This window comes from Pan paniscus, chromosome 8 (assembly GCF_029289425.2).
Source record: "Pan paniscus chromosome 8, NHGRI_mPanPan1-v2.0_pri, whole genome shotgun sequence".
Lineage (NCBI taxonomy): Eukaryota > Metazoa > Chordata > Mammalia > Primates > Hominidae > Pan > Pan paniscus.
In genome coordinates, this window is record NC_073257.2 from 145,306,987 (window position 1) to 145,333,264 (window position 26,278).

General features: G+C 60.3%; 1 protein-coding gene across 1 annotated transcript in view; it reads left to right on the top strand.

Annotated features, from left to right (window-relative positions):
• KNDC1 (kinase non-catalytic C-lobe domain containing 1) overlaps positions 1–26,278 on the top strand; it is a 67,573-nt gene that overhangs the window by 26,932 nt on the left and 14,363 nt on the right. Inside the window, exons 6-20 of the mRNA XM_003816259.5 lie at positions 1,058–1,773; positions 3,650–3,764; positions 4,943–5,014; positions 5,098–5,159; positions 11,001–11,159; positions 12,347–12,424; positions 12,967–13,060; positions 13,630–13,792; positions 13,871–14,559; positions 14,751–14,895; positions 15,663–15,748; positions 16,910–17,307; positions 21,898–21,991; positions 22,069–22,166; positions 22,350–22,564. Of these exons, the coding sequence (XP_003816307.3) occupies positions 1,058–1,773; positions 3,650–3,764; positions 4,943–5,014; positions 5,098–5,159; positions 11,001–11,159; positions 12,347–12,424; positions 12,967–13,060; positions 13,630–13,792; positions 13,871–14,559; positions 14,751–14,895; positions 15,663–15,748; positions 16,910–17,307; positions 21,898–21,991; positions 22,069–22,166; positions 22,350–22,564 (3,184 nt within the window). The remainder of the gene's footprint in view (positions 1–1,057; positions 1,774–3,649; positions 3,765–4,942; positions 5,015–5,097; positions 5,160–11,000; positions 11,160–12,346; positions 12,425–12,966; positions 13,061–13,629; positions 13,793–13,870; positions 14,560–14,750; positions 14,896–15,662; positions 15,749–16,909; positions 17,308–21,897; positions 21,992–22,068; positions 22,167–22,349; positions 22,565–26,278) is intronic.

Here is a 26,278-nt window from a genome sequence, read left to right on the forward strand (position 1 = left end):
CAGGGCCCTCCCTGCTGAGTGAGCACGTTTGCAGCTCAGGGTTTGTGCTGCTGCGGGAGGGGTGCAGTGTGGAGTAGGCAGTGTGTGCAGTGTGGAGTAGGCAGTGTGTGCAGTGTGGAGTAGGCAGTGTGGAATAGGCAGTCTGTGCAGTGTGGAATAGGCAGTGTGTGCAGTGTGGAGTAGGCAGTGTGGAATAGGCAGTCTGTGCAGTGTGGAATAGGCAGTCTGTGCAGTGTGGAGTAGGCAGTGTGTGCAGTGTGGAGTAGGCAGTGTGTGCAGTGTGGAGTTCGCAGTGTGTGCAGTGTGAAGTAGGCAGTGTGTGCAGTGTGGAGTAGGCAGTGTGTGCAGTGTGGAATAGGCAGTGTGTGCAGTGTGGAGTAGGCAGTGTGGAATAGGCAGTGTGCGCAGTGTGGAATAGGCAGTGTGTGCAGTGTGGAGTAGGCAGTGTGGAATAGGCAGTGTGGAGTAGGCAGTGTGGAATAGGCAGTCTGTGCAGTGTGGAATAGGCAGTATGTGCAGTGTGGAGTAGGCAGTGTGGAATAGGCAGCGTGTGCAGTGTGGAGTAGGCAGTGTGTGCAGTGTGGAGTTCGCAGTGTGTGCAGTGTGAAGTAGGCAGAACAGAGCCACACACAGCAGAGAGAGATCAACGCCATGTGTGGGAGGCGGCCGCTGACGGCCGTAGCCACATCATCCAGGTTCTTCCTGTGGGGACTCACGTGTGTAATCCTCGAGGAAAACGACGTGCCTTTGGATGACATAATTAGGTCCAGGCTCCCATAGGAAGCCCCAGTGGGAAGCCCCGCCTGGCCTGGGGGAGAGGCAGCCCCAGCCTCTAATTAGCCAGGATGACCTGATGAGTGGGGCAGGCGAGGAAGGCGGGAGCCCCCCCTGTGAGAGCCTGGGTTGGGGTCTGTGATCGCGGGAGGGGAGGGGAGGGGAGAGGTGGGAGGGGAGGGGTGGGAGCAGAGGGAAGGGGAGGGGTGGGAGGAGAGGGGTGGGAGGAGAGGGGAGGGGCGGGAGGGGCACCCAGCCGTGACCACATTTTGCTTGTGCCCAGATGTCAGCGAGAGCAGCTGGCGGGAGAGACCTGCCCCAGGAAACGCTGGGCCCAGGAGGCCGCCCGGGGACCCCAGCACTGACCCGGAGGTTCTGCCAACCCCCGAAGGCCCAGAGTCTGAGACCAGCCGGGGCCCCAGAGCCTCCCCAACGAAGGCTCTGCTGTCCACCCCGGTGAGAAATGGCGAGAGCCACAGCCGGGAGGGGCTGGCCGGCCTCGTCCTGGATGCCGAGCGCACCCTCGGGGAGCTGGACAGAGACGCCCTCAGGAGAAGCCGCCTGCGGAAGGTGCAGACGTTCCCTAGGCTGCTGTCCGACAGCCCCGAGGCCACCCTCTGCCTGCCGCTGACCCGCGGGAAAAGCCAGCTGCCCATGTCAGAATTATTCTCTCCAGACCCCAGGAAGGCTTTTCTGGACAGGAAAAATGGCCTTTCTAGCTTCCAGGCTCAGCCCAAATGCAGGCTGTGGCCGGAGCAGGAGCCGGAACACCAGCTGGGATGGGTTCCCTGTGCAGGCCGCAGCGCGGACAGGGGCCCTGGGGTGCCCGGCAGTCCAGGACAGCCCGAGACTTCACACCCCAGCCAGGGGCCAGCAGAGGCCAGACCCCCACCCTGCCCTGCAGACCCTCGAGATGCTAGCGGCGAAGCCCAGACTCCCAGGGACGATGAGAGAATTCCAGAAGGAGCCAGGCAGCTGGAAAGTGCAGCCGCGGAGCAGGTGGGTGCCCGGGTCTTGTGTGTGGGTGGAGGGGTCGGCGGTCAGTGAGTCCGGGGCCGGGCCTCTCCACAGATGCAAACGCTTCGTTTAACTCAGAGAATTAACCTTCACCCTCGCTCCATAATTAAAGACATTTTCATTGAGCTGCCCCGTTTCTGAAGGAAGCTGTGGCTGCGGCTGGGGATGCTGTCACCCAGGCATGGCCTCTCAGGTAGACGTTTGCCTCTGGATGACCCAGAAAGCAGCCGCCTCCTCAGCCCTGCCCGGCTCCTCGCACAGCCCCGCACGGCCGTCCGGAGGGGTTAATTTTCTTCCGGGAAGCAAGGCCAGCAGCCCCGGCTCCGTGATGTCATTTCAGGGGCTCCGTCTCCCCAGTCCTGATGCTCACAGCCCTCCTCATCTTCCTATTCTGACGGTTTAAAAGTTAGAAACCAAAGCTGTGGGTTGAGCTTGCTCATCTGTGGGGCTTGGTGGTGTCAGTGCTGGGCCACCTCCGCTGCCTCCGCAGGGACGCTGGGATCTGGTGCGGCTGCCCGGACGTGGCCTCCACACAGGATGGGGCCTCCCCAGCCCAGTGCTGCCCCTGGTCAGCTGCTCCTCACGAGGGATGGAGGATGCTGTTGGAGCCAGTGTTCTGGGGGGCCTGGCCCGTCGGCCCCTCTGTCCAGCCGAAGACGCTTGGGCCAAGGCCTGGCCAAGTGCATTTTGCCCTCCTTGGCTCCTCAGTGAGCCACCCCCAGCTGTGTCCCTGTGAGCTCCTCAGGGCAAGGACACCTGAAGTCAGTGGCCTGCACGCAAGTCCATCTGCAAGGCAGCGCCTGGCCCGGGGACAGGGGTGCCCTCAAGCCACCAGGCCTCGTTGATCTGAAGGACAAGGGCGCAGTGCCCCGTCGCCCTCCACCACTCTCCCACTGCTCTCCCTGGTGGCACGCCTTCCCACGCACAACAGCCTACCTTCCCGAAGGGCACACGGAGGCACAGGGTGGCCGAGCCACCTGTTGGAGGGTGGACTTTGGTCCCAGCTGCCCGTGAGGCCTTGGAGTGGAGAGCGGCCTCCCAGGCTGAATGCACGCCTGGTGTCACGGTGTGTGTGTATGTGAGAAAATGCACCCAACAAAAGCCACCACTTCAACCCTCTGCAAGAGCACAGCTCAGCGGCATTGGGTGTGTTCACGCTGTTGTGCAGCTGTCCTCATCAGCCCACACGAAACCCCAACCCCCGAGCCCGCCCCCTGCACCCCGTCCCACCCTTCCCCTCCATGAGCCCGGCCCCCTGCACCCCGTCCTGCCCTCCACCTCCATGAGCTCCGTCCAGGGGCCTCGTGGGAGTGGGATGGACAGAGCTGTGTGTCTGGTCTCTTCACTGAGCCCACGGTCCTCACGGTTCCTCCCCAGGGAGCCTGCGTGAGAACCCCCCATCCCTGTCCCGAGGCCAAGCGCCATCCACACTGCCCCTGCGTCCGTCCGTGGATGCCTGGGTGCTCCCCACGTTGGCTATTTCGAGCCGTGCTGCTGGGAACATGGGTGTGCACGTATGCGTGAGCCCTGCCCTCGGTTCCTCGGGGAATGTGGCCGCGTGGAACTGCTGTCACCTGGGAGGTGTATGTTGAGCTTTTCAAGGAACGGCAGCACTGTCGTCTGCAGTGGCTGCACCGTGGGACGTTCCCACCCACAGGGCCAAGGGCCCCAGTCTCCCCACGGCCCCCACACGCTGGAGTTGACTTAGGGACCTCCCTAGCCCTTCTGTCAGGTGTGGGGGGCGCCTACTCAGGGGCTGAGTGGGCCTCGCCCTGGCCTGTCCCCCGGACATGCCTCTCCAGGCGGCGGGCCCTGGCAAGGGGTGTCCACACTGACCTCGCCGCTCTCCTGCCCACAGTGGGTGTCCCTGCAGGAACTCCTGTCCCAGCTGGGCCGGCCCTTCCGGGAGTACGAGCTGTGGGCACTGTGCCTGGCCTGCCTCCGCGCACTGCAGACACGCCCTGAGCACCCAGGTGACGCACCCACCATCCCATCCCCCCCGCCGTCCCCACCCCCCACTGCTGTTCCACCCCCCACTGCCGTCCCACACCCCCGCCATCCCCACCCCATCCGCCGTCCCACACCCCCCCGCCGTCCCACACCCCCCGCCGTCCCACACCCCCCGCCGTCCCACCCCCCCCGCCGTCCCACACCCCCGCCGTCCCACACCCCCGCCGTCCCACACCCCCGCCGTCCCACCCCCCACGCCGTCCCACCCCCCACGCCGTCCCACCCCCCACGCCGTCCCACCCCCCCGCCGTCCCACACCCCCCGCCGTCCCACACCCCCCGCCATCCCACACCCCACACCGTCCCACGCCCCCCACTGTCCCATCACGCCTGCCGTCCCATGCGTAACTGGCCCCCACCTGAACCAAGGGACCCAGGGGCAGCCAGAACAGTGTCTCCGGTGAACGGAACGGGCGGCTCCCGTCTGGAGCACCTTGTGGTGCCTGCTGGGTTGCAGCACCGAGGGAGGTGTGGGGACAGATGCCTGCAAGGTGGGCCTTGAAACCGGTGACTGTGCCGTAAAGAGGAATGGGGACTTTGCCATGGCCCTCGCCCACACATTCTCAACACAGTGACATTGTCCCCAGGGAGGCAGCAATTGGCTTTGGAGTGGGGAGGGAATCTTCAGCATTGCACGGGTCTGCCCCGTCAAAACCCAGCCCTGCCAGACATCAGGGCAGACGGACGGTGCATCTGAGATGTAAAAACCTCCTGGGGGTGATGAGGGCAGCATCGGAAAGGGCTGGGGGAGAGGCCATCGGAGACACACCCGGCTCCAGTGTCCGTCCACCGTGAGCCCATGGCTGCCCCGTGGGCCCTGACTGGGGACGGGGCCTGTGACACGGGGGCTTCAAGTTACTGTGTTCTCCGGGCCGCTCGGCTCCCTTTCAGCCACAGATATGCCGCTGCAGCCACTGTGTCGGCTGGGGCAGCGCTACCCTCGGGGAGGGCTGGGAGGAGGCACCTCCGAGGACCCCGGGGGCTGGGGTCAGGCCGTGTGCGTGCACTGGCAGGTGCGTGCCCGTGCAATGGGGAGGCTGGGGGGCTGCCCGGCCTGACCGAGGCTCCGCAGCTCCTTCCCCCCAGCCAGCCCCAAGTGCGGGGCAGCATGCATACCCGCCCTGACCCAAGCTCTGCCACAGCCTACCTGTGTCTGGACTCCGTGCTGGTTGCTGAGGATGGGGCTGTGCTCTTCCAGCCACCCCCTGCCAACGGTGAGTGTGTGGGTTCCCCCTCAGGCCAAGTCCAGCACCGGCTTGCCAGGGGTGAGGAAAGCTCAGTCGGGTTTCTCTCTTAGGTTCCTATGACTCGTTCTTTCTGGCTCCTGAGCTGGCAGAGGAGAGGCTGGTAACTGAAAAGGTACCTGGGCCCTCCCCACCCTGCCCCGGCCCTGCCCCCAGCCCTCGGGGATGCCATGTCCCCCATCTGTCCAGCAGCCCCCCATCAGGACTCGAGGGAGTCAGGGCAGCCCTTCCTGGCCAAGCAGCCACAGGCGGTATCTGCCAGCAGGGCTGTGGCTCTGGCCGGGGCACCAAGACAGGGCTTGGTGTGGACGGCACTGGCCATGTGCACTAGAGCTGCACCTCCTGGCTCACGAGAACTAAGGGCTAAACATCCAGGGATGTGTATAAGGCACCTGTGAAACATGAGCATTCTTAAAATTTAAATTATACAAATTTAAATACAATTCAATAAATTACATTCAAAATCAAGGTAAAACTTCCACTCAGGAATGATAGAAATGTGCACTTCCCGCTCCTCCCGCCGAGGAAGAGCACTAAGTACCCTGCACTAAGCACCCTGCACTAAACAAACACCCTGCAATAAGCACCCTGCACTAACCACCCTGCATTAAACACCCTGCAGTAAGCACCCTGCACTAAACACCCTGCACTAAGCACCCTGCACTAAACAAACACCCTGCACTAAACACCCTGCAGTAAGCACCCTGCACTAAGCACCCTGCAGTAAGCACCCTGCACACTGTGCAAAAAACAAGCACCAGGCCACCTGCAGGGGGAGGAGATGGCAGCCGGCGAGGGGCCTCTGGACCAAGGAACAAGGCAGCTGTCAGTGCCCTGGGTTTTCCTTCTGCCTCACATATTGAGACTTGGAGGTAAAGAAGCCGGTGACTGGGAAAAAGCAATGGGCGCACATTAAAAGCCTTGCTTTTTCATCTTCTGGGGATGTTGTCTAGAGAAACTCGGAATGGTCCACCATTTGCCAAACCATCGAAGGCTTTCCTGCAGTCTAGCCTGTAACGAAAAGAGGCTGTCCCGAACCCCAGCAATAGATCGTTCACCTTTACACCAAGAAGGCTGGGAAAGCACCGTCATCTGCAGGTGGCCCAGGCCGACCTCAGAGGGTTGGTGCTGTGAGACCTGAAGCTCTTACGAGATTGTCTCAAACAAAAACCGCGTCCGTGAGGCTGCAGTGGCTCTGTGTGCACTGTGTGTGTTCCTGTAGGATCCCTTCAGGGTTAGTGCTTTCCACTTCAAGGAACGAAAATCGCTGGGAAAGTGTTGAGGCACAAGCACAGAGTCAGAAAACTAAGAAAAAATGAAGCTTTTTGGAGTAATAAAAAAGAATTTAAGCCCCAACTGGCCGGGCATGGTGACTCACGCCTGTAATTCCAGCAATTTGGGAGGCCGAGGCGGGCAGATCACTTGAGTCCAGGAGTTCGAGACCAGCCTGGGCAACATGGTGAAACCCCATCTCTACTAAAAATACAAAAATTAGCCAGGTGTGGTGGCACATGCCTGTAATCCCAGCCAGGTGTGGTGGCACATGCCTGTAATCCCAGCCAGGTGTGGTGGCACATGTCTGTAATCCCAGCTACTCGGGAGGCTGAGGTGGGAGGATTGTTTGAACCCAGGAGGTTGCAGTGAGCCAAGATCATGCTACTACACTCCAGCCTGGATGACAGAGCGAGACCCTGTCTCAAAAAAAAAAAATAAATACCCCAACAGGGCCGGGTGTGGTGGCTCACACCTGTAATCCCAGCACTTTGGGAGGCCAAGGCAGGCGGATCACCTGACGTTAGGAGTTCGAGACCACCCTCGCCAACATGGTGAAACCTCATCTCTACTAAAAATACAAAAATTAGCCAGGGGTGGTGGTGTGCACCTATAATCCCAGCTACTTGGGAGGCTGAAGCAGGAAAATCGCTTGAACCCAGGAGGCAGAGGTTGCAGTGAGCAAAGATGGTACCACTGCACTCCAGCCTGGTTGACAGAGTGAGACTCAGTCTCAAAAAAAGTAAATAAAACAAATGCCCCAACAAAAGCCTGGGTCTGTAATCAGAGGACCAGGGAGGACCAGGATGCGTTTACACCCCCTGCTCTGCACCAACCAAACCCCACAGGAGCACTGCGGCCCCGCCCAGCAAGGGCCGAGCCTGGAGCCTGGACTCATCTTTGTGAGACTGCAGAGAAGTGTCCAGTGCCTGCCCTGGCCCCAGGTGGCCTCAGAGAAAGTGAGCAGGAGCCAGGACCTTCCTTCCCTGCAGCGTGTCCTGCAAGGACAACTGGAAATCACGGCTGAAAGGAATTGGAGACCACACCAGCAAGTGGAAACGCATCCCATGCTCACAGATGGGCAGGATCAGTGTTGGTAAAACAGCTACACTGCCCAAAGCAATCCGCAGAGTCAATGCTATTGCTATCAAACTACCAATGTCATTTTTCACAGAATTAGAGGAAACTATTCTAAAATTCATATGGAACCAAAAAAGAGCTGAAATAGCCAAAGCAATTTTAAGTGAAAAGAACAAAGCCAGAGGCATCACGTTACCCAACTTCAAACTATACTACAAGGCCACAGTAACCCAAACAGCATGGCACTGGTACAAAAACACATAGACCAATGGAAGAGAATAGAGAGCCCAGAAATAAGGCTGCACGCCTACAATCATCTGATCTTTGACAGAGCTGACAAAATCAAGCAATGCGGAAGGACTCATGATACCAAGAATCAGGAAGATGTCAAACTGAATGAAAAAAGGCAACCAATGATACCAACCTGGAGATGACAGAAATGTTAAAAGTGACTTTAAAATTTTTAAAGCAACCATCATAAAAATGCTTCACTGGGCAATTGCAAACGCACTTGAAACAAATGAAAACGTTTCAGCAAATAAATACAAAGTTTCAACCAAGAAATAGAAAAGAAAAAGAAAAAGCTAATGGAAATTTTAGAGCTGATTTTTTTTTAAAAACTCAATGAATGGGCTTAATAGCAGAATAGAGAAGGCAGAGGAAAGAATTGGTGAAATGGAGACAATAGAAATTACACAGTTTGGACAACAAAGAGAAAATAGACCAAAAGAACTGAACAGAGCCTGAGAAGCTTGTGGGACTATAATAAAAGATCTAATATCCATGTCATCAAAATCCTGGAAAGAGAAGAGAAGGAGGGTGGTGCATAAAAAGTACTCAAAGAAATAATGGCTGAAAACTTCCAAATTTTGGCAAGACACATAAGCCTACAGATTTAAGAAGGTGAGAAAACCCCAAACATGATCAATGCAAAGAAATCCACACCAGGACACGTCATAGTCAAACCTCTGAATACTAACCCTCCCCTCTCCGAAAAAATAAAAATAAAAATAAAAAACAAAAAGAAGAGAGAGAAACAGCAGCTTACATATATACACATATGGGGGGGAAAACAGTTCAAATGATCAGATTTCTCATCAGTAACTGTAGAGGAAGTGCATAGCATTTTTTTAAGTGCTGAAAGAACTTTCAACCCAGAAACCTATTTCCAGCAAAAATATCCTTCAGAAATTAAGGAAACAGGCTGGGTGCGGTGGCTCAGGCCTGTAATCCCAACACTTTGGGAGGCTGAGGCAGGTGGATCACCTGAGGTCAGGAGTTTGAGACCAGCCTGGCCAAGATGGCGAAACCCTGTCTCTACTAAAAATACAAAAATTTGCCAGGCGTGGTGGTGGGTGCCTGTACTCCCAGCTACTTGGGAGGCTGAGGCAGGAGAATCACTGGAATCTGGGAGGTGGAGGCTGCAGTGAGCCCAGATACAGCCATTGCACTCCAGCCAGGGCGACAAGAGCGAGACCCTGTCTCTTAAAGAAATAAAGGAGGAAGAAGGAAGAAAGAAGGAAGGAAGAAGAACAAGAAGAAGGAAAAGGGAGAGGGAAGGAGGAAGAGAAGAAGAAAGGAAGAAGATTGACAGAGTGATGTTTAGAAACATGACCTAACCATGTACTGTCTACCAGAAACTCACTCCAAATAAAACAATATAAGTAGGTTGAAAGTTAAAAGAGTTGAAAAAGATACATTATGAAAATGATAAAAAGAAAGCAGAAGTGACTGCATTAATATCAGGTTAAGTGTACTTCAGAGCAAAGAAAATTACCAGAGATAAAGAGGGACATTCTGTAACAATAAAGGGTCAGTTCACCCAGAAGACATAGCAATCCTAAACGTATATGCACCAAATAACAGAGCTGCAGAATATGTGAAGCAAAACTGATAGAATTAATAGAGACACAGATGAATCCACAATTATAGTTGGAGATGCCAGTTTCCCCTCTCTGAACACTTGATAGAACAATCAGACTGTAAACCAGTAAAAATATGAAGGAACTCAACAACACTGTCAATCAACACGGCTGGATCAACATTTAAAGGACACTCCACCCAACAACAGCAGAATCCACATTCTTCTCAGTTGCCCCACTGACTATACACCAAGCTAGACCAAATCCTGAGCCATAACGCAAACCTCAACAAATTTAAAAGAATTTAAGTCATACAAATGTGTTCTCTGACCACAGTAACAAAAATAAAGGGGAAATTTTCCAAACACTTGGAAACGAAACAACACATTCTAAATACTCTGTGTCAAAGAGAAAATTTCAAGGAAATTTTAAAAACATATAGAACTGAGTGAAAATGAAAATGCAACATATGGCGAACCAGGACTTTTGTGCCAATGGCGATGTGCTGGCTGAGATACTGGACTATAGTTTTGCAAGCTGCTACTGTTGTGGAAACTGGGTACAAAGTACATGAGCTCTATTATTTATTAAAACTATGTCAATCTACAATTATCACAAAATAAAAGGTTAATTTTTTAAAAGTGTAACAAGTGCTCAAAATGGGTAATTTCCTACTTATCTGACTCTAGTTGGCTGTTCTATGCTTGTGGGGCTGTCTGCGTCTGCTGTGCCTGGATGGGGGAGACTCTGTAAAGGGGAGCTACCTCTTCCCAGCTCCACACTCAAGGGCACTGCATTGGTAGCTGGAAGTCAGCCACGTGGGAGTACTTACACCAGGGAAAGCAGCAAACACTACAAATGTCTTGTTCTGTTGACTCTCTGGACTTACTGAAGTAATGGAGAACACGTGGATGATGTGATTAAACTTAAAAGTGTGTCATGTCTGTGGCCGCTCCCTTGAGAACTCCAAAAGGTGGAGTACATGGTCTTACGATATCAACCACGACCATCTGATTCAGCAAAGACGTCGCTCAGAGGGGTGCCCCGAATTCCAGCATGGGTCTGTCCGGCTTCACTTCCATCTCATTTACTGAAATGAATGAAAACATCAACCAACACTCATGTCAGCAGCACTCGTGTATTGCGGTGGACTGTGGATGAACGTGGGTAAAAATCAATGAAAGCCTTCAGTGAGAATTGACTGGCTCTGTGGAACTTACAAAACGTGCATCAAATGGTGCGCTGTGCATCCCTTACATCAGCAACGTGCCGGATGAACTCAGTTTGCACACAGGCGGTGCGTTCGCTCGGAGAGCCAGTTGTTAGCCATGTAGCAGCACGGCACCAGTCGGGGGGCTCCTGGGAGCGGGCACCAGTCGGGGGGCTCCCGGGTCCGTGAGGTGGGGGCTATGCTGGCCAGTTCTCCTCAAACCCTCGAGCTGCTGCCTTCGTGAGGAGAGTGGAAGGTGGGAAAGTCCAGTTGAGGCTTCCAACCCTCTGGTGTTTAAAACGCGGACAGAACCACGGGGGAGAGTTCGACCTGCAGGTTTCTGGACCACGACCTAGAGGTGGATGTGGGGGTCCAGGGTGGGGCCTGATAGATGCTGAGGAGGGTTCCTGAGGAGAGCCCCTCTGTGGGGGCAGTGCCTGGGTGCCCCTCAGGGTGCCTGAGGTGGGCAGGTCTGCTGGGCACAGCAGCCCACAGCCCTGTGGTAGACACTATTCTCTCCCCACCCGCCCAGGCCTCTGTGTACTGTGTGGCCGCCGTTCTGTGGACCGCAGCCAAGTTCAGCGTCCCCCGCAACCACAAGCTGGCCCTGCCACGCAGGCTCAAGACCCTCCTCCTGGACATGGCCAGGCGCAGTGCCCCGGAGCGGCCGTCCGCGGCTGAGGCCATCAAGGTAACCACACCGCAGTCATGGCCCCAGCCCAGGGTCCAAGGACTGTGGGCAGTGGCCGCCCTCGCTGAGCTGGGGGTGGAGGAGCATGGGGCTGCCAGTGTCCAGGTGATAAGGCCACCAGGTCTGTTTCTAGGTCCCTGTTTCTAGACGTCGGCCTGGCCGTCGCATGGGGAAGGGGGTGGGTTTCGCGTCATGGCCACGTCCATGTGGGTGGACAGCACGGGGGTCTCTGCTGCTCCCCACCATGGCCGTTCCTCCTGCAGAGCCTGCTCTCTCCAGCTTGTCCAAGAGGCCAGGGCGGGGGCAAGGGGTGTCCTGTGGCCACGTGCAGACCCCTGCTCTTAGGCCCTGCTGGAGGGGAGCAGAGAGAGGCCTCCACACCCCACCCCCCACCCCCACCTCCTCTGAGGATCCCACCAGCCCCGCCCCTCCCTGCCTGGTCTCCCTGCTGGACTCAAGCTTTGTGGCTGGGTTCTAACGTACTCCTGCTGGGACCTGCACCCGCACCCGGCATGGGGACCAGCGGGTGGACCAGCAGGTGGGGCAGGAGCCAAACTCTCATGTGTCAGTGATCAGGAGGACCTCCTGGGGAGGAGCCGTGTCTGGGGGAGCGGAGACGGCCATGGGGTTGGGGACCTGGGTCCAGCCGTCTCCGCCTCGACTGCTCTGTGGTCTTGGGCGGGTTGCTCAGACCCTGTGGGCCTCTCAGGCCTCCTCTGCCGTGGGAGGATGAGATCTAGACATGGCTGGGCGTCTGCCAAGCAGTGAAAGCAGATTTTATTCAGTAACTACTGAGAGCTGGGGAAGCTGAGCTCAGTTCCCACATGCACAAGGCCTGGGCTTATAAAGGGAGGACAGGAGTGGCCGGGGGCCGGGAGCGCGGGGCTCAGGCGAACGTGACCAAGGGCTGCCAGTGTCCAGGCGACGAGGCCACCAGGTCTGTGGCCAACACTGGGTTTGGGATTCTGCCCTCCCAGGGAGCCTGGGGGACAGTGGCCGACTGTGAGCCCTTTTCAGGAAATGCTCTAAGAAAGGCTTGTCCGGGGCCTGTAGTTGGGTGTCGGTGAGAACAAACAGGAAACCCTCCTGGCAGCCCTGAGCTTTTTCAGATGGGGACCCAGTGACATGGGGATGGTGCAGCCGTGGCTGAGTCCTGTCGGGACGTGTGAACTGTCTCCTCCCTCCAGGTGTGCGGCAGCTACCTCCTCCAGCGAGGCATGGACAGCCGGAAAATCCTTGCCCACCTCAGAGCTTCCATCTGCCAGGTGGGCTAGAACAGCCAGGCCGCCTCCTCCCCCGCCGCTCTTAGCTCCCTCCCACCTGGACGCACTTGCCCTTGCCTGGCCGCTCCCGGCAGCCCCACACCCCGGTCTCTGTTGACCACCGAGCTGTGGGTGGGTGCATCTGGGGGTGCAGGGGGACACTCGAGTCCCATCTCCTAAAGGCCCCGCAGTGGCCCCCAGGGACCCAGATCAGGATCAGGGCAGGGTCCCAAGGATGGCAGCCCAGCACCCACCCCGGGCGCAGAGAGCTTTGGGAGTGTGGGCCCTGAGTCTCGGGTGGTGCTGGCGTCTCCCACTCCCTGGAACCCACGGAAACCTGGTTGGCTTGGGAGGCAAAGGAGCCCCAACGGCTCCCTCTCCAGGCAGAGCCGCTGCAGAGCTTGGGCCGTGCGGCCGCCATGCCCAGCTCCTCCCCAGCAGGAAGCTCCACGGCACCGGCGGGTGGTGGGGGACGCCCTGTGGGTGTTGCCGGTGCTGGCGGAGCTCCGTGGTCACCTGGCCCAGGGCTGTCACCTCCTCCCCAGGTGTACCAGGAGAAAGAGACCATCAGCCTCCAAAACGCCTTCTCAGTGGTTGAACTGAAGCCCAGTGTGGCACCAGCCCCAGAGCCCAGCCCAGGTGGGGCCCTGACCAGCCCCTGCTGCCCCACCAGCTCCTGCACCTGACACCACAGCTGCCCCCACCTCTGCGTGGACAGACACAGCCGGGCACCTCCTGGAAACCCGGGCAGCAAGTCCAGAGCTCGGCCAACGTGGCCCACGCAGCCCAGCCTGCCTGCCCGTGCCAGCCCCCATCTCCCAAAATTCCCAGTCGCTCAGGCCCCAGCTCCAGGTTCTCACTCCCATCTCCCAGCAGCTGGCCCTCCCAAGCCCACATCTGGAGACCCCCCAGAGTCCACACAGGGCCCACCCCACCCCCGTACTGAGCCCTCCTCAGCAGGCCCCTCCAAGGCTTCTGGTGGGGCCTGGTCTTGCTGGCCCGTCCCCGCCTGCTGGCCCTCCCCCAAGCACCAGTCTCACCCACCCTCCCATTCCAGGGCCCAGCACAGAGGAAGCCCCCAGGGCCATGCGGGAGGGGACTCGGCACCACGCACTGGGTGGGATGAGCACTGGGTGGGATGAGCCGGTGGTGCGGCACGTGCTGGGGCCACTCCGCCCGCCCGCACCCTCAGCCCCCTGGCTCCCCAGGCTTCCTGCCGGTGAACAGCGACACCGGGCTTGTGGCTGTGCCAGGGCCCGTGCCCAGCCAGCACCCCTGCGGTGAAGAAGCCACCCAGCTGCCTGCGGCGTTCACCTCCGAGGCCACGCACTTCAAGCCCATTGTCCTCGCACAGGACGCAAGTGTGGCCAGGTGAGCATCGTCCCCACACCCCGGAGCTGCTGGGTCCCGGGCGCAGGCAGCCCCTCCTGAGCTCTGCTCCTCCCGTAGGGACCAGCCTGCCTTGGCCCAGGAGGAGTCCGAGGAGAGGGGCGGCCAGAGGGAGGGAGAAGGTGAGGAGAAGCTCTCCCCGGAGGCCCACGCTGGGTGCCCCAGCCTGAAGACGCCTGACGGGCCGGTGCCTGGCCCGGGGCCACAGGGAGCAGCCCCAGAGCCTCTTGGGGCGTCAGTGCAGCGTGACTCAGCCCAGGGCCGCCCCTGCCCTCCACCCCAGGCCCCAGCAAACCAGCCAGAGGGGGCCTCATCGGCAGCTCCCGGCTCTCCAGTCCCCGCCCCGCCCACGAAGGCATCTGCGCTGCCCGTAGAGCAAGGGCCGGCTGAGCCAATCCTACCTGGAGTTGCTTCCGGGGGCCTCAGGCCCGACGCCCTGGGGCCCACCACGGCCCACCACGGCCCACGCCACCCGCCCAAGCCCCCACGAAGCAAGGCCACCGAGCGCCCGGGCCGGGAGCCAGAGGGCCCCGGGGCCACCCCTGCCGGGGAACGTGATGACCAGAGCCCAGACAGTGTCCCAGAGAGGCCACGGCCCGCAGACCGGAGGCTCTGTCTGCCCTGCGTGGACGCCTCGCCACTCCCAGGGAGGACGGCCTGCCCGTCGCTGCAGGAGGCCACGCGCCTCATCCAGGAGGAATTTGCCTTCGATGGCTACCTGGACAATGGGCTGGAGGCTCTGATCATGGGTACGTGGGGGCCGCAGACACCCCAGAGGAGGCCCGGGCCAGGGAGAGCCCCACAGGGGACTCGGGGCCGCCCCACGCCCTTCCCCCAGCCCCCCAGCCGAGATCAGCCTTGTCCATTTCATCAGCCACAAGGGAACCAGATGAGCAGCCCTGCCACCGTCTCACTTGTCTCCATCGTTTTGCAAAACCAGGGGAGTACATCTTCGCCTTGAAAGATCTCACCTTTGCCACTTTCTGTGGCGCCATTTCCGAGAAGTTCTGTGACCTGTACTGGGATGAGAAGTTGCTGCAGAACCTCTTTAAGGTGGTCAACGGGCAGGCGTCACCCTCCCCAAGGTGGGTGCCCAGTTCGGCCCTGCATCCCCGCCCCTCCCTGATGCCCACTGTGCCCGGGCTCTGCTGCCCTGACCCGGGCCCAGCCTTCCCCTCCCAACCCTCGGCTTCCATCTTGCTGCCATCTCCAGAGGAGCCACCCTTGGTGGAGATGGGTGGGGGTCCCAGCAGCCCCTCCTTGGCTCTGACGCCTACTCACAGCTTTCCCATCGGACCTGGGTTTCTTCTGGAGGACGAAAGGGCTTTCAGGGAATACGAGGCTCTCTGGGAGGCTGCAGGGGGCCTGGGCAGTGATGGCCACAGGGCTCCCTGCTCAGAGGGACCAGTGTGAGGGCCCCAAGGAGGAGAAGAGACTCCCAAACAGGCGGCCCCAGACCCCGCAGGGCCCAGCACTGAGCTGTGTTGGGTGGGGCGGCGGCCACCCCACATTGCCTTGCTCACAGCTCCACGCGGTGCCAGCAGCCCGGGCAGCTCCTCCGCGTGCGTGTGGAGTAAACACAGCTGTGAGCAAGGGCACCCACCCCAGCCCCGGCCTCCTCGGCCCCGCAGCACTGAGAGGCTGCTCCCGAGTCCCCCCAGGGACCCCAAGCAGTGAATGACCCAGGAATCCCGTCGGCTGCTGTGCCCCTTAGTGACCGAGAGGGGTGAGCTCCTGCCGCCTCCAGCGAGAGCTCCGCATAGACGTGTGGGCCTGTGGGCCCCGCCCTGTGGAGACTGCGGCCTCCTCCCAGTGGGCGGAGGTGGGGACTGACCTGCATTCTCGTCGTCAGCACGGCGGAGGAGGCTGGGTCACAGCTCGAGGGCAGCCAAAGCCCCCGCTCCCCGTCCAGCAAGAGGCCGTCGCTGCACCGCCTGGGTAAGTGCTGGGCGGGCCCCGCGGCAGGAGCTCTGCTGGGCGGCTCCTCTGTGCTCTCTGCAATGCGGGGGGCGCCCCAGGGTCCCGGCAGCCTCAGACTGCACTGCTCCAGTAGGGCTGCCTTTGCCCCGGGGGTGCCCAGCCAAAGGCCGTCCTCTCCTGGGGGTGCCCAGCCAAAGGCCGCCCTCTCCTGGGGGTGCCCAGCCAAAGGCCGCCCTCTCCTGGGGGTGCCCAGCCAAAGGCCGCCCTCTCCTGGGGGTGCCCAGCCAAAGGCCGTCCTCTCCTGGGGGTGCCCAGCCAAAGGCCATCCTCTCCTGGGGGTGCCCAGCCAAAGGCCGTCCTCTCCTGGGGGCGAGCAGGAGCCCAGGACCTTGGAGGTGGGGGGTCCTCTGTCACCGGCCACTGGGACAGTGGGAGCTGCCGGGAGCCAGGTGGGATCTGCTCTCCAAGCAGAGGGGGGCCTGTGAGCCAGGGCTTTGGTGACAAGGCAGAAGTGGGCTTGCTGCCAAAAGACCCTGGGGCTGGGCTCCTGGCTTGTTAGCCGCAGGATCCCAGGGCACATGAGTGCCAGGCTGGGGACGTCCCAGCGTCCGGCCAGCAGGCTTGGTGTTAGGGACAAGGTGGGGGCGGTGGTCACCCTCAGGCTGTCCGTGGTCGTGGCCAGGCTTGGTGACGGCCCCAGTTCCTATCAAGTCGGAGACCAGGCAGGCAGGCTGGGGCATGAGGCCCGTGCACTCCTGGATGGCAGGAAAGCCCTGCACAGGGGAAGCTTCCGCAGGGACAGAGCTGGGGACCACTTTTTAAATTCCAGAAGAAAAGAGGAGAGCGTGAGGGGGCAGAGGGACACAGTCCTGATAGCTGAGCCAGCGAGGACAGGGCCCGGCCCCACCCCAGGGCGAGTACGAGTTTGGAAGCAGTGAGAGTGGGGCTCCATCTGGGGAGAGGCCTCTCTCTGTCACCCGGCCCCGTGCGGCAGTTCAGGGTCCCAGCATCTCCCCTGCACTGGGAGGCGGCAGCCGTGCCCGGGGGGCGCCCGTGGTGGGCGGGTGCAAGAGAGAAGGGCGTCGGGCGTGCAAGCACCACCGGCCTCCCATTAACAGCCTGCCCGGGCTCCGCCCACAGGAGCCACTGTCCACGTAACCTGCGTCTCTTTCTTTCAAGGAAAAGAGAAGCCAGCCATGGCCAGGACCAGCAGCAGGGTCCCCTGCTCACCCACCTCGGTGTCGGATGTGGACTCGGACGCACTGTCACGGGGAAACTTCGAGGTGGGGTTTCGGCCTCAGAGGTCCGTAAAAGCCGAGAGAGCGCAGCAGCCTGAGGCTGGCGAGGACAGACGGCCAGCTGGCGGGGCCTCAGACATGGAGGCAGTGACCCGACTGGCCAGGTCCAAGGGGGTCGGCCCAGCCTTGTCCCCCGGCCCAGCCGGATTCCAGAGCTGCAGCCCCGGCTGGTGCAGCGCCTTCTACGAGGCCGACTGCTTCGGGGCCGACGTCCACAACTACGTGAAGGACCTGGGGTGGCAGCAGGTGGACGGGGCCCTGCCCGACGCCCAGAGCCCGGTGAGTCCCAGGCCTTGGCACTGCAGGGTGGGGCAGGGCGTCTCCTTCCAGCAGAGCTTCCTGGTCACTGCAGGTGACAGATGGCACCGTGTGCTCAGAGCCCCCAACAGGGTGACACTGGTCCTGGTGCCCCCACCCCGTGGCTGTCGAGATGGTCAGGGCCCCCTCCCTGGGCTGAGCTCCACGTCTGGGGACAGGGAAGGGCTTTTCTCTCATGGTCGCCCGGGCGATGGGTTCACAGGAGGCCCCTCCATGCTCGTGACCAGGTTGCGTTGGGTCGTGTTTTCCGTGGGGCAGGCACAGCCTCCGGGCCCGTGGGCAGCCTCGCTGTGGTGAAAGAAAACACCAAAAACGCCTGCCCAGCAAGTCCAGACTAGGCCTGGTCGCTGCAGCCTGGTCCGGGCTTTCTGGCCAGCGGTGCCATCCTGGGTCAGGAGCAGCTGCAACTCCTCCCTGGCCAGCAGGGAGAGGAGGTCTTAGACCGGGGAGTCCTGGGTGCAGGAGAGGCCTGCAGAGCTCTGGACGCAAGGTGGGACCGGTGACCCACAGCCCCGACCTGGGCTGTATTCTCGAGAGCCCCGGGACTCCAGGGTGGATGACAGGAGGGGCCCAGTGGCCATCAGCTCCGGGAACCTCTCCCACCACTGTCTGCCTCAAGCCGAGCCGCCGTGGGAAGCCTCCCCCAGCCTCCGGGCATCGGAGCCCTTCCTGGGGCTCCTCCTTGCTCCTCTCCTGCCGCATCCTGGCCTGCACTTTATGACTCAGTCCAGAACATGACCCGGTGTCCCTTCAGGGCAGGTGAGGGGACAGGGGTTAAGCTCTGTGAAGCCTTCACTTCATTTCAGCTTCTGGGCCACGTGAAAGACCCGCACGGTGCTACAGCCTCTGCACCTGCATCCCGGACACCCCACACGGGGCCTGAGGGGGCTTCGAGGACGCAAAGGCCGCCCCCGGGGCTGGGGAGAGAAAAGGGCGGCCGGCACAGCAGACACCAAACGACCCGGCCCCCAAACGCAGGGAGTCCAGCAGGGAGCACTCGGCCCCCAAACTCACGGCGTCCAGCGGGGAGCACTCGGCCCCCAAACTCGCAGAGTCCAGCGGGGAGCACTCGGCCCCCAAACTCGCAGAGTCCAGTGGGGAGCACTCGGCCCCCAAACGCACAGAGTCCAGCAGGGAGCACTCGGACCCCAAACTCAACGGAGTCCAGCGGGGAGCACTCGGCCCCCAAACTCATGGTGTCCAGTGGGGAGCACTCGGCCCCCAAATGCACAGCGTCCGGCCCATGGCCACAGCCTCATGTTTCTCTTGGAGGAGCTACTGTGTCTGTTTCAAAACAGGAGGCTCAGAATCACAGCAAGGGCAAAAACCACCTGGAGACAGATTTTCACATCCGCAGCCCAAAACGCACACAGTGCAGCGAGGGCCGTTCTCTGGGGCGGTTGGAGCAGCCGGTGGGCATTTCCTCCCTTCAGTGCTGACCCCCACCTACCGGTGCCGGCCGTGTGTGCTGGGCTCAGCACTGCGGGTGCCCTGGGGCTGTGGAGCTGGCATCCGCGTCTCCTGCTGTTAAAACAAGCGTGGCTCCCAGAGTTAGCGTGGACAGCACTGGTGTGGGTTCCTCCCCCATCTGTCTGCACCGGTGAAGCCTGGCCTCGTGTTTCCCTCCTCACTGCCCCACATGTGGTGTGGATTTTAGTTCCCGTGGATTTATTAAAATCAGTCAAGACCGTCCTCCTCATGGAGTCCGCCTGTGGTTCCCGCGTGAGGAGCGCCCCCGACGGACATCGAGTCTGACTGTGAACGGAGGCCGTGGAGGTGCCGGCCGGAGACGAGTCTGCGTGAGCTGCACTCCAGCCAGGCGGGCATCGGACTCGCAGGCACCCGCCTCCAGGTTCCCGGATGCGTCAGGGTACACAGACCTTTCCCAGGAGATTTTCTCGACATCAGCACCTCTGCAAATGGATGGGGGTGAGAGGGCTGGATGGAGCCTGGTGCCGGTTACCTCCGGGGGCCGGACGAGGGCCCCATGGTGCAGGCCATGGGGGAACGTGGCCACCACCATCCTCAGAAGCCAGGACCAGGTGCCCCGGCAGCAGAACACAGCTCCATGGGGACACCTGCGTTTACCAACCTCAACCTGCCCAGCCCGGTAGGTCCTTCCTTGATGATGGAATGTTCTAGACGCTGTCCACGGGGTAGCCAACAGCCACGTGTGGCTACTGAGCTCTGGAAACATGGCCCACGTGACTGAGGACCTGATGTTTTAATTTCACTGCACTTTAGGCAGCCACAGCAGCCTGCAGCTCAGTGTGGGAGGCAGGGTCGCACTTGGCTGCGTGGCAGCGGGATCGAGAGGGCTTGGGGAACCTGGCTTAGTGGCCGAGGTTCTGCAGAGGCCTGGTCTTTACGCAGCTGGGACACTGCCCACACTGCCGTAGCCGGGAGCCTGGCCCTCCGTGGCACTGCCACGGCCGCTGCTGAACCCGTGCGTGGGAGAAGACAGCACAGGGACCCCGTCTCCATGGAACCACCAGATAGAGCAGATTCAAGTAGTTAAATAGAAATGTTGCCTGCATTTTTTTATTTTGCAAAAAACATTCAAAAATAAACCCTGTCAATAGCAGAGTCACTGGCGGCTGACAAGGCGAGGGGGTGGCTGTGTGGATCTGAGCCAACCGCACTTCACGAAAGGAAGCCTGGTGGACCGGCTCGCGGATGAGCCCCTTGGGGCAGTCGCTTCGGGCCCTGGGCACGTGAACCCTCACAGGAGGCTGCGGGCCGAGGGCTGCCGCGCCTCTCACCTCTGCCCCCAGCCAGGTGCCCCTGCCCCGTGGCACCTCACAGTCCCCCTGAAGACCTGCTGCTCAAGGCCCAGCTCCCATGGACCCCCAAGACTTCCCAGACCCCTCACCCCAGAATCACCACCCTCCTCACCCCCAGAATCACCACCCTCCTCAGTACTGGGCCAAGCCCCACGGGTGCAGGAGGAGGCTGTATCTGCCCCTGTACCCCTGGAGGGAAGGGCCGTCTCTGGGGTCACTGCCCTGGCAGCCCATCCTCAGGGCACCCCTCCTCCAGCCTCTACACCCGTGTGCCTGTCCCGTAGGACAGAAGGAGTGCTCAGACGAGGGCTGCCCGGCCAGGCGTGGGAGGCATCCTGGGACAACGCGGCGCCCTCTCCCTGAATGTAGAGTCCCGTCCAGGGAGGCGCTCAGCCCCAGCTGCTGTCTGTGCATGAAGCAGCGCCCGGCGGCCCTCGCCCCCAGCTCCTGCAGTCAGGACCTGCCCGTCTGGCCTCAGTACTGCTTCCCTCATGGCGACTGCTCTGGGGATGAGGTCCCCGGCTCCATCTCGCAGGCAGGAACTCAGACTCTGGGCAGGTTCCGGAGAATCACACCCGGGCGTGCACTCACATTTACACTCAACGCTCATGCTCTACGGAGCACCCAAGGGCTGGGGCAAACGCTGCGGCCGCCGCCCAGCAAACCGCGATGGTCCAGCCAGTGGGTTCCCGGGAGGAGGGTTTTTGGGGGGCTCGTCTGCACGGGCCAGCTGGAATCCGCATCATTGGGCTTCTTTAAGTTTAAAAGAAAGGCAAGGCTGGTGCAGTGGCTCACGCCTGTAATCCCAGCACTTTGGGAGGCTGAGATGGGAGAACTGCTTAAACCCAGGGAGTTGGAGGTTGCAGTGAGTTGTGATCGCGCCACCGCACTCCCACCTGGGCAGCAGAGCGAATCGAGCCACCGCACTCCAGCCCGAGTGACAGAGCAAGACCTCATCTCAAAAAATAAAAAATAAAATTAAATTAAAAAGTCAATAAAAATAAAAAACGGCCAGGCGTGGTGGCTCACACCTGTAATCCCGGCACTCTGGGAGGCCGAGGCAGGCAGATCACCTGAGGTCGGGAGTTCAAGACCAGCCTGACCGACATGGAGAAACCCCATCTCTACCAAAAATACAAAATTAGCCGGGCATGGTGGTGCATGCCTGTAATCCCAGCTACTCGGGAGGCTGAGGCAGGAGAATCACTTGAACCTGGGAGGCAGAGGTTGTGGTGAGCTGAGATGGTGCCATTGCACTCCAGCCTGGGCAACAAGAGAAAAACCCCGTCTCAAAAATAATAACTAAAATAAAAAATAAAAAGGCAGACACCTGAAGACACATGGGATGCACGTTGGGGAGGTCCCGCTGCCACCCCCTGCCCCCAGCCCCGCCCACAATGTGCACTTGGGGGCCCAGAGGTGGCACAGCCCTGCCTGCTTGGGCAGGAGGGCCTGGTGCTGACTTGGTGGGGCCTGGTTCCCCTGAGCATCCCCCACAAGGGCCTGACTGTGGGTGAGGGGCGCAGGGAGCAGTCAGCCCCAAGCTGGGCACTGCCCTGTGAGCCTGGGGGCAGCCCAGGGCCCCCCAGACCACACTGCCCAGGCCAGGGCTGGCCTCGCTGGCTGAGTGGGCCTCTGTCTCCATGGGACCCTGCCCTGCAGCTGATCTCCAAGGCCAGGGAGGCCCCAGTGGGGTGGGGCCTGGCCCTGGATGTGGCTGACGTGTGTTGGGGCTGCCTGGGGCTTAGGCGCTGTGTTTCGTCCCCAGGAGCTGGAACAGCAGCTCATGATGGAGAAAAGAAACTACCGCAAGACCCTGAAATTCTACCAGAAACTCTTACAGAAGGAAAAGAGGAACAAAGGTAAGGCCCCTGTGGGCACAGGTCCGAGACCCCGGCTGCAGGCAGCCCGGCCCCCACCCACTCTGCTCCACCCACAGGTTCCGACGTCAAGACCATGCTGTCCAAGCTGAAAGGGCAGCTGGAAGAAATGAAATCCAGGGTGCAATTCCTCAGCTTGGTCAAGAAGTATCTGCAGGCAAGTGGGCTCCGGGCCCCGCTCTGCCCCGTGAGGCAGTAGCTTCAGACGGGCCTCCCACTGTTGGATGCTGTAAATCTGTCCGTGTGAAGTCATAAAAGGGGCCCTGATTTGAGGGTCCAATGCCAGGAAGCCCTGGGGCGAGGGGCAGAGCGACCAAGCGCCCGTGTCCCGCTCCGGCAGGTCATGTACGCGGAACGCTGGGGCCTGGAGCCCTGCGCCCTCCCGGTGATCGTGAACATTGCGGCCGCCCCCTGCGACACGCTGGACTTCAGCCCCCTGGACGAGTCCTCCTCGCTCATCTTCTACAACGTCAACAAGCACCCGGGCGGCCGGCAGAAGGCCCGCATCCTGCAGGCCGGCACGCCGCTGGGGCTCATGGCCTACCTGTACTCCAGGTGCGTTGGGAGAAAAGCTCACCCAGAAAAGGAGACGTAGCCCGGGGTGCTGAGAAGAGGTGGGGAACGTGCCCTCGCCGCTCAGCTAGGCGGGGTTTGCACTTTTTAGTTTAGAGAAATGTTTAATCAGGGTTTAGGCCAACGTGCACTAGGTGCCACCGGCAGCTTTGCAGAGCCCTGGCCAGAGTGGCCTCCGCCGCCTGTGGGCCTGGGCACCAGGTCTCAGGGTGCGCCTGGTGGTGCCCGGAGGTGCTGCGGAACCCGCCCTGCATAATTAACACACGCAATGGCTTCCAAAAATAACACGCACAGGCAGCTCAGCGATGTGGCCTGGACTTCATCCAACTCACCGAGTCAGAACACCCGGGGTAATTAGCTCCAGGGACGGGTGAGGCTGGGGTGTTTCTTTCTGCAGCCCCCTCTACTCGGTGTGCACACTGGCTCAGGAGACCCCTGATCCGTAAACGCTGGTGTGCGTACGTACGCCTGCAGCAGGGAGGAGCTGCCGGGCCCACTCACCTCCACCAGGGCCACCGGGCCAGACCCCCGGCCGCCCCACCAGCCCCCTTGGCCTTTCACCCACTCTGGCCTGCATGGGCCCCTGGGCTGCACCCTGTTCTCAGGCACTGGGAGCTGCAGCAGGCTCTGGACCCACTGGTCTGACCAGCTCCCAGAGAGGCCACCCTGCCAGTGACTGGGGCCAACCCCATGTTGGCTTATGGGACCCTTATGACACCACCTTGGAGCCCCAAGGGTCCTCTCTGAGCAGAGGCCATGGGGCCCAGCAAAGGACGCCAAGGAGGACAGCAGGGAGCCAGGGCTCTCAGCAGCCAGTGGCGACAGGCAGGCCCCCAGAGAGGGATGGTGGCCACCCCCAACCCCGTTACCCCAAGGACCCTCTAGAGAGGGACGTGGCCCCCCGACCCCGTTACCCCAAGGACCCTCTAGAGAGGGACGTGGCCCCCCGACCCCGTTACCCCAAGGACCCTCTAGAGAGGGACGTGGCCCCCCCAACCCCGTTACCCCAAGGACCCTCTAGAGAGGGACGTGGCCCCCCAACCCCGTTACCCCAAGGACCCTCTAGAGAGGGACGTGGCCCCCGACCCCGTTACCCCAAGGACCCTCTAGAGAGGGACGTGGCCCCCCCAACCCCGTTACCCCAAGGACCCTCTAGAGAGGGACGTGGCCCCCCGACCCCGTTACCCCAAGGACCCTCTAGAGAGGGACGTGGCCCCTTCCCCCGACCCCGTTACCCCAACGACCCTCTAGAGAGGGACGGTGGCCCCACCTCCGACCCCGTTCTCCCAAGGTGAGCTGCCCCTGGTCACATGGGGCCACCTACTAGCCAGGGGTCCAGGCTGACCCTTGGACCTAGTTCTCAGCCTCGTCATCTGCAAGACAGACACAGCCCACGCCCACCGCAGGGTCTCCGTGCTGTTGTGGGAGACATCCGTGTGCGTGACTGGGCACGTGTGCAGTGTGGTGCGTTCTTGGTGTGTGTGCATGTGTGGTGTGTCCCGGTAATGTGTGATGTGCTTTGTTGTGCATGTGTAGTACACAAATGTGATGTGTATTTAGGCTTGTATGGAGTGTGTGATGTGTGTGGTGTGTGTATGTGCTGATGGGATACTGTCTGGCATGTGAGCACACGTGTGTGGGGCTTGGGGTATAATGTGACGTGTGTGCACGTGTGTGGTGTGTGGTTGTGGGATATCGTGTGGTGTAGGTACGTGTGCGGTTGTGAGGTATAGTGTGATGTGTGTGCATGTGTGGGGTGGTGTGTGGCTTCCGTGCCCATGTATGGTGTGTGATGTGGAGTATTGTGTGGTGTGTGTGGTGTGTGGTTGGGTATTGCGTGGCAGGTGTGCATGTGTGTATGGCATGGGGTGTAGTGTGGCGTGTACACGTGTGTGGTTGGGTTTTGTGTGGTGCGTATGCACGTGTGTGGTGTGTGGTATGGGGTAGTGTGTGTGTGGTGTGTGGTGTGGGGTACAGTGTGTGTGTGCACGTGTGTGCTGTGCGGTGTGGGGTACAGTGTGTGCACATGTGGCGTGAGGTATAGTGTGGCATGTGTGCACGTGTGATCTGTGGTGTGTGGCGGGTATAGTGTGTGTGTGCACGTATGTGTGGTGTGGGGTATAGTGTGGCTTGTGTGCACGTGTGTGGTGTGTGGTTGTGGGATATCGTGTGGTGTAGTAGGTACGTGTGCGGTTGTGAGGTATAGTGTGATGTGTGTGCATGTGTGGGGTGGTGTGTGGCTTGCGTGCCCATGTATGGTGTGTGATGTGGAGTATTGTGTGGTGTGTGTGGTGTGTGGTTGGGTATTGCGTGGCAGGTGTGCATGTGTGTATGGCATGGGGTGTAGTGTGGCGTGTACACGTGTGGTTGGGTTTTGTGTGGTGTGTATGCACATGTGTGGTGTGTGGTATGGGGTAGTATGTGTGTGGTGTGTGGTGTGGAGTATAGTGTGTATGTGGTGTGTGGCGTGGGGTATAGTGCGGTGTGTGTGAACGTGTGTGCTGTGCGGTGTAGGGTATAGTGTGTGCACATGTGGCGTGAGGTATAGTGTGGCATGTGTGCACGTGTGATCTGTGGTGTGTGGCGGGTATAGTGTGTGTGTGCACGTATGTGTGGTATGGGGTATAGTGTGGCTTGTGTGCGCGTGTGTGGTGTGCGCGTCTGGTTGTGGAGTTCTGTGTGGCTTTGTCCCCGTGTGTGGCGTGCGTGTCTGTGGTTGTAGAGTTTGCGGCTTGCATGGCGTGTGTGCGCGCGCTGTGCTTCCATGGAAGGAGCGTCTCCTGGCCGTGATGTGGTCATGAGGGGCTTCCCCGCTCTGTGGACCTGGTGGGCGTCACCTTTGCAGGGCAGCCTGGGGCTGGGGCTGTGACCACCTGTGTCCTCGGACCCCAGGTGAGCGGGTGACCAGGCCCCTTGTTCCAGGGCCACGCCATCTCCTGCCTGAGACTCCTCCAGGGTGGGAGGAGGCCTTGCCAGGCCTCCGCTTCCTGACCGTGGCCGTCGGGCTCCCAGGACAGTCCCAGACCTGCAGGCGGGGCCCTGGTCAGTGTCTCCTGAGGGTGGCCCGGTTTCACCCAGTGAAGACCCAGAACCTTTGAGCGTGCAGCATTGCGCCCGGTCCCGAGGCACCAGCTCCCTCAGCTTCCCGAGCTAACGGGTCCTGCGAGTGGAGACGCCACAAAGCCCTGCAGAGGGCTGCGTTCAGAAAGGCCCTGGTGTTCAGCACGGTGGCTCACGCCTGTCATCCCAGCACTTTGGGTGGCCGAGGCAGGCAGATCACCTGAGGTCAGGAGTTCGAGACCAGCCTGGGAAACATGGTGAAACCCCGTCTCTACTAAAACACAAAAATTAGCCGGGCATGGTGGGCGCCTGTAGTCCCAGCTATTCGGGAGGCTGAGGCAGGAAAATTGCTTGAACCTGGGAGGCGGAGATCACACCATTGCACTCCAGCCTGGGCGACAAGAGCGAAACTCTGCCAAAAAAAAAAAAAAAAAGGCCCTGGTGCTGGAAGGCTGGAAGTAGTTGGGAATTTCAAATGAAATTTGAAATTTGAGGGTTATGCATGTCCCCCCTTTTAATTTCTCCGGGGATTCTCCTGACAGTGATACACAAAGAAAACGCACACACACATACAGTCACACCCCCCCCACCGAACACTAGCTGAGCCCTGGGGTGAGGCCACCCCGCCACCTCACC